Below are 8,062 nucleotides of genomic sequence, written 5' to 3'. Positions count from 1 at the left end.
TTAAAGAGGTCAAAATCACAAAATCATATAAATTCATACGTTTTAAATTAAAATAGATATGACCAATGAGAGATGCGTATAGCTTATAGTAAAGTCAATATATATATATAAAATGTAATTTAGTCTAAAAGGGTCAAAGTATATGGTACTATGATAATGGGCTCAAATGTCTAATTAAAGAAGACTAATAATTAATAAAACAAAGCCCAAGTGTTCGGGCTCTAATGACTAATAAATAAAAGTCCAAAGAACTAATAAAATAAAGCCCAAAAGCTGTCATCAGCTGGAAAGCCGCTTTTGCGTGTGAAGGCTTGATTTAGAAAGTTGTGTGTAAATTTTAATCCATCACTATACTACCTTCGTCGTTTAAAAATGAATACCAATTCCATTGTACACTCTGCTCAAAATGAGTCATATTATTTTAAAAGTTATATGGAGTTAAAATTTTTAAGGGCAGATGTATTCTTTTACCTTTATTCCCAATAACTAGACATTGATTTTGATTAACAGAATCGTCTCAACGTAACTTAAATGGGTGTTGAGGGGGAAATTACGAATTACTAGAATTCTAGTACTCGTTTATCTCTTAACTTAATTTGAAAATTATAGATCTTTTTTGAGGTAATCAAAGAGTTATAGATTGTGACTATAGAGGTAAAATTAAATGGTTAGGGATTAGAGAAGTTAAATCATCTCCATTTGAATGATAAAAAAAAAAAAAAACAAGCCCGACAAAAAATGAAAATCTGAATATCTCGCCTTTTTTCCAATAATGTAACGCCAAATTTATGCTTAAACATAAACACTCCTCAAATATAAATCCATGTACTTGATCAAGATTGTTGTACTTTCTTGTTTTATTAGGACTATCCGACTTCATATAATCTGAAGAGGAACTCAGGCACGCCATCACTTCATATCCGAGGCTAAGACAGAGCAGGCTCGGGTGTGGAAGTAGCAAGTGAGTTAAGACAGAGCAGGCTCGGGTGTGGAAGTAGCAAGTGAGTTAAGACAGAGCAGGCTCGGGTGTGGAAGTAGCAAGTGAGTTAAGACAGAGCAGGCTCGGGTGTGGAAGAGGCTATACATTATCAGTCATACACATTTATCAAAATTTTCATTTGTTTCTTCCCTGATTGTGTAAGAGTATATGTAAGATGATTACAACTCCAAATTTTGTGAATTTGTATTTGTTCTAGGAAATGAAATTGAGGTCCATCAATATATTGTTAGCAGGAAGCTCCTAGCTCAAAATGAAGTAGAATTTCTAGCATAATCATTAGTAAAACAACACCATAATAGAGCAACTAAAGTAATCGTCATTCTCTGTATTTACTAGTATTATAACATAACATAAATAATAGAGACCAACAAAATGAAGTAAAGCAGAACAACCCAATAACAATACTATCATTGATCAATAGAAAATATTCCCAACATCATAAATTACAAGAGAATCAACATCACTACTAGCTAACTTTAAAAAAACAAGAAGACAAGCAAAACAACCCAATAACATAACATAATAGTGATGATGATCAGTTGGGGAGTTTGTTGGCAGTCCGAACAGCAACAGCAAGAGGGTTATCACTGTTATTGGATGGGGCCAAAGATGATCTGAGAAGGGTCAGGGCTAATTGAATGATATCATCATTATAATCATCAGACCACTGACCCCCCAATTTCAACACGCACTTGACCACTAGTGCAAAGCACCTAGCAATTAAATGCAATGAAGTTAAAGATGTAGTATCTGGCTTCTTCTTCTTGGATGGCCTCCTAGATTGAAGCTTGGTTAACACAAGTTGAGCCAGAGCCTTAGTAAAATTATGGCACCACTTTCCCTTCACCTTGTACACTTTATCAATCTTAATTAGCAAGGCCCTTACAGCGGGATTAATGGTACAAGCATGACACCGTAGCCTATCCACAGGAACTGGCGGTTTTCTGCACTGCCCCTTCTTCTTATCATCCATTCAAGAGCTTTATCTATCGAAAGATACCAATGAACAGGCAGTAACACACAATTTTTGGAATTGCAAAATCTTCGCTTCTAATGTACACACTTAGGTTCAAATCCCCCGAAGCTACAACGCTCCATCAAATGGGCCAAGTCCAATTATTTATCTCCATCGCATTCTTTATTATTATGATCCAATTAAATTAATGTTTTTATTAAGAAAAGTAAGGAAGACTTTATTGGTTTCCAGTTTTTAATTTGAAAGTGGGTGATAATAAGAATGTATACTCCATACCAAATTCAATATTTTAATTTGCGGCTATAATATCAATGCTAATTCATGGTGTTGTTTTAGCCATGGTGTATTTACAAACAAACATTGTTACCTTCATTTCCATGGTGTTGTTTTCCTTATATATTGATGGACCTCAATTTCATTTCCTAGAATAAATACAAATTCACAAAATTTGGACTAATAATCATCTTACATATACTCTTACACTACACAAATGGAAATTTTGATACATGTTATGACTCGCTACTTCCACACCCGAGCCTCGAATATCAAGTGTTGGTGTGCCTGAGTTCCCGTTCGGGTTATATGAAACCGGATAGTCCTAATAAACCGACAGATATTGAAATTACAACAATCTTGATCATCTTCTCCACGGATGAAGCTGCGGAGAACTTCACCCTATGAGCCTGGTCCCTGCAACGAGTCATAAATTCATCTAATTCATATATATTTAAACAATTTTCACATTATTATTATGTGGCTTTTCCCAAATCCGTTTCCTTAAAAAAAAGAATCAGAATACAGCAAGCAACATAGTTTTACTTACTTCTGCAACACAGAAAGTACACCGCAGTAGATGGTATTCTCGGGCAACTGAACCTCGTCTTGGTCATTCTCGGGGTTTACTACACTCACGTAAACTTCTTGACCAAGATACCATGAGTCGAGGTTCTGTGTTCGGAGATTCCACATCCCAGCATTATCTAGAGATACTAATATAGCAGTCCACGCACCAGGAAATACCTGTTATCGTGTTAAAGTTTTTCAATACATCAGTTAAATTTATTGAACTACAAAAAATGGAAGCAAGCCTGCGCGCAGAAGGACAACGAATATCCAAATTTAGGGGAGATAATTAAATCATATTAAGAGCCTTATGCAACAAAACATACTGAAGCAACCATATGTTATTTTTCTCAAAATGTGTTCTAATCACCTAACAAAAGTTACTTTCTTTTTTCTCTCTACATTTAAAAAGTTCAAGTAAGTTGCTAAATGCAGTATTAAGAAGATCAAGAGAATAAAATATTACTACCTGGATAGTGGAGCGAGCCACCCCGTCCCATTTGTTATAGGTGCCTCTGCTATTCTCCGTCCAAACACCATAATCCATCCTGCAAACCACATTAAAAATGATATCGAACTTCTTATCAGTTGCAATCCAATGTATAAGAGGTAAAAGCGAGGGGGTCTCAAATAATTAATGCAAAGAAGATCGCTTCTGACCCGACAACAAAGAAAGCATAGCCGTCAAGATGGTAACTCTGAACCGACGTGTCATTGTTCTGGAAAATAATTTCCATGAATCCTTTAAAGGTTCCATTAATCACCGATGAGTCAAATTTGGAAGGTCTGTTCATAAATCTGTTAGGAAAGTCGAGCTTGAACACCCCAAGAACCTTAAACTGATGCGCAAGATTAAGGGGTGTCGAAGGAGCTATGTACGAAATGCCATTCAGAGTTCTGCGCCATTTCCCATCAACGAGCTCTGTAGGTCTATTTTGGATTACATATACATCAGTCACAGTTATCTCTCCGTATCTGAACGAGCCTTGAGGGTTCGGTCGGGCAGCTCCAGCAGAAACGTTCAATCTAATCAACAACATTATACAAGCTGATAAATGAATGTTTTACTAATTCACAGGAGAAGTAGAGCAGAGTAATAGTACTAATTAAATTCCAACCTTATGGATCTTGCTTGATTCATTGAAAAAGACTTGTCAAGTTCGATAGGAGGGTCTGGGAGAGGACCTGAAGCAGGACCCTGTGAATTTGAGTAGTGCAGTATAGCAACTCCTGGGGCCTTGGGCGAGGACGAGCCATTGACAAATCGCGGACTAGCAACAATGTAATAATCACTACTGGCATTTTGATCCATTGTCACTAAAAACGAGTATGACTGACCCACATGGATATCCATGTTGGAGTAGTTCTGCTGTACAGTATAAGACCCCTCAGTTTCTATGAGAAGCAAGTTATGATTTTGGATCCTGAAATTCAAGCTCGTAGAGATTCCAACATTGTGGATGCGCAGCCGATATGTTTTGCCTGTTATACATGGTACTCATCAGTGGGAATTTCGTTTTACATCTGTTCTTCATCAAAAGCGTACAGAATTTCTATGTGACCACAAATTAAATTAGCTCATATAAATTGAGATGTGTTCTTCAATATTGAGGAACCTCTGATCTTTGAAGCCAAAAATAATTACTCCCTCTGTTCCAAATATAGGGCCGAATACAAGATGAAATGACTGATAGTAAAATATTTTTCATATTCGAGGAATATACCTGGTTCGACATTTATTATTTGGTAAGGAATACCATCTGGTACAAGGTTTTTATCATATTGGTAAGGGCCTAATCCGTTAAATACGATTCCATCAGGGGCTCCAAGGCTTTTCCCACCGTCAAGGTCATTTCTAAGTCCCTGTTTCACCATAATCGTTGATCGTAAGTAGCTAAAACAAGAATACATTCAAGATATTCACGCATACACAAAGAAACAACGGAAGGGGGAAAAGACATGGAAATCCATGGCTATCTTAACAACCTTGTGACTCTTTTTGTACCAGTCGCTGATAAAGAGTGTAATATCTCCATCTGGTGTGCCAAAAGGTACAGGGATAACATCTCTGTTGTTAACAATTATTCCGCCAAATCCACCTGCAGCTCGTTGGAGACCAAGGGAAGGGAAGTAAAAGAAACTGCCTATCTGATCTTTGACCTGAAACTGGTATGTCCAGTTCCAACCTGCAGGGATCGGGCAGTTTGTCCCTGAAACACCGTCTTGCCATGAATTTTTTCTTTGTTGGATACCGTTCCTGCACCCCATAAAAACTGTTACTCAAAATTACTTTTAGTACATGCCACATCATTGAGAGCTTGAAATATACCAGGTGAGAAGAAGAGGTTCGTCGAGATCATTTTTCACATTGATCACAACATTCCAATTTGTGGTGACGTTTAGAACCGGGCCTGGAAATCTGCCATCTATGCCAATCACCTGAAACATAATAATTAGACTAAGTCCTGGTATACAAATGAATTGACATTCTGGCACTATGAGGATCTACTTTGAGGCAATCATACATAGAAAATGGTCTAAAATTCTTCATCAAGATCTGAATATCTTGCCTTTTGCCAATACAGCAACGCCAAATTTATACTCAAATACAAACACTCCACAAATATAAATCTGCAACCACTAGCCAAATCAACAAGCTAACCATGCATTTCAAGTTGATTGGTTCAACGTATTCCTTTTCAAAAGCTCTAATATACACCAACTCTCAATGTGCTAAACAAACTTTCTCTATGTTTCTAAACACTTTACTTAAACGGCAACTAGTATAGATGCAACCTTACCGTTTCAACCTATGCCCCTTCCACAAAGATCGGTCCGACAAGGGCATTAACATAAAGATCTCAAGATACATGATGAAGAGAAAGGTTGAACGGTAAGGTGGCAAGTGCTGGTTCGGTCAGTCAGGCAATGCTGGTTCAAGGATTAAATTGGCACATTTCACTTAATCTCTCCATGTAAGTTATAAACAAGGGAAAGATTGCTCGACACTGATTAGCTACAAGGGACTGAAGTTCGGAGCGAATGACAAATGGAATAGCATTAGTTAATTATTCAATGTGCACAGTGAATTCCAAGATTAGAGCATCACTTCATGATTGTTTCAGCCAATTTTAAGTAATTACTAAGCCATTGTATTGGATGATAGTTATTAGAGATCTTGATTTCACAAGTATTTAAAAGACTATAGCTTCCGTACTTGGGAATTGATGAAGCATATCATTATTAGAAAGTGAAGCACATCAAATAAATGAAGAATCCCAAACCAAGAGCATTAAAGAAGGTAAATTGGATGAGCTAAGACAAATCCATAAAAGGGAAAGTGACAATTGCAATTGGATAAGAAAAAACACCTGTTGCTTGAGGCCAAGAGGGGAAGCAGTGAGGTAGGAGACAGTCCAGTCGTAGTAGACATAAGGGTCTGATCCCGAAACAAGCGCAATCAATTCAAGAAGCAACAAAAAACGCCCTAATCTGAGGAGCATTTGTTGAGCTGGAAATAGCCACCGCAAAAACAACAAGAGAATGAGTGGAAAATTGCAGCACGGATCTATGCCTTTTTTTTTGTGATTGTCGTCGGTGTGAGCTGTGAAAAGGCAGTAATGGTTGATGCTGCAGTGAGTCTTCAATTCAAAAGTAGTACACTAGTTTTGTATTTTGATGCTCTTGAAAATCGAGCCGTTTCTCTGTCTTTACCTGTTTTCTTGTTATTTACGTTCGATCCATTTCTACGTTTTCATACCACCACTTTCTACTTTTAATATTTATTTCAAAGCAATGAAATAAATTTCGACACATAATTGAAATTAATATGATTGATAGCATTATTTATTATTTTAGAGTATTGTTATCATTTTTTTGTTAAGAAAAAAAAATCAAATCTACCAAAAATTGTTAGCAACCAATTGTTTAATCAAATTGATGAGTACCAAATTTTATATTGTAGTATTGTGCATGAAAAACAATTGAGTTGAAGTTATTCGGGCTTTCATTTATTGAATCATTTTTATCCCAATGGGCCCAAAAGTTGGAGGTTGGGCCTGATTTCGGCCCATCAAGAACTGCCAATGATGTCGCGATACTCCTACTTTAAAGTTGATGATTAATGAGATTAACAACGAATTAGTTTAGAAGTTGATGATTTTGGGCATTTGACATTTTATCTTGGCTCGTATCCATACTGCTAGCTAAAATTGCATTATATCAATCTAATTTCAACCATATAACTAATTTAATTCTAAGAAAATTTAATTTTAACTTATTTCATACTTGTATCATCATTATTATTATGTCTCATCAATAAAACATCACCTTATATATTTTTTACAAGGACCAACAGTTTACAAGCTAGAATTTTAATATTGAAGGTCAATATCCAATCCCAATGGGCCAAGATCCGATTGCTTTTGCTTATGAAGACTATATCTGTTTTCGTTGCACTATTTATTATAGAGTAATAATACGATCCACTTAAATTAATTTATAGTAAAAAAAAGTAATAATAAGAATTTACAATTTATTGGAATATTGAATGTTCAAAGCTTATCACTCGGATATATAGCAATTTTTGTTTTATGTGCATATACTGTGACTGTGTGGTGGCTTAATTATTCACGAGTTATGAAATCCTAATTTAGCAACATATATAGCTTACTTAGTATTGGTGACAATGTAAATTACAAAATGTGAACAACACATATAATTTGACATGACAATGTTGATATCAATAATGGTATATAAATTAGTTTGCATTTTATTTTTAAAATTATATAAAAGCATTGCACCTACTTCCCAACTAAAACTATAGAAAATAGGTACGTTGTTATTATGAATAAATGAATTCGGTGGGTATTTTCTTTTTTATCTTTACATGGTTCTATTTTTTCTCTTTTTCTTTTGGGTATATACTCATGTCGTTCGATGTCACTTTCACTTGAAAAATAGGATTATGCCCTAAATTTAATCTAATTTGGGAATGTTGGAAAATAGTTCTAGCCAAATTTCTTAGAGATCACAGTTTTATACTTTTATTGCTACCTAATTTATTTGATTACCTACATTTGGCAATGTCCACTCACATTCCAATTTTAATTGGGATCAATACATGATTCGAACAAACAACTCACATGTGACGTGAGTCGAGGTCGTACCTTAACCACACACAACAATAGAGGTACATTTGGGTCCTAGAAGGCTCATACCCCCAACATTTTTTTAAATGTAAA

General features: G+C 35.6%; 1 protein-coding gene across 1 annotated transcript; it reads right to left on the bottom strand.

Annotated features, from left to right (window-relative positions):
* Positions 1 to 2,373: 2,373 nt before the first annotated feature.
* On the bottom strand, positions 2,374 to 6,505 carry LOC125209058 (monocopper oxidase-like protein SKU5). Its single transcript, XM_048108649.1, has 9 exons — positions 6,191 to 6,505; positions 5,149 to 5,258; positions 4,806 to 5,076; positions 4,544 to 4,682; positions 3,938 to 4,301; positions 3,480 to 3,845; positions 3,289 to 3,367; positions 2,800 to 2,996; positions 2,374 to 2,666 (listed from the first exon to the last, which is right to left on the bottom strand). Exons 1-9 carry the CDS (start codon positions 6,320 to 6,322, stop codon positions 2,555 to 2,557), a joined length of 1,770 nt encoding a protein of 589 aa, XP_047964606.1. The 5' UTR covers positions 6,323 to 6,505; the 3' UTR covers positions 2,374 to 2,554.
* Between the last annotated feature and the right edge of the window lie 1,557 nt (positions 6,506 to 8,062).

Source organism: Salvia hispanica, chromosome 3, assembly GCF_023119035.1.
Source record: "Salvia hispanica cultivar TCC Black 2014 chromosome 3, UniMelb_Shisp_WGS_1.0, whole genome shotgun sequence".
NCBI lineage: Eukaryota > Viridiplantae > Streptophyta > Magnoliopsida > Lamiales > Lamiaceae > Salvia > Salvia hispanica.
This window is presented reverse-complemented; position numbering and strand designations above follow the sequence as displayed.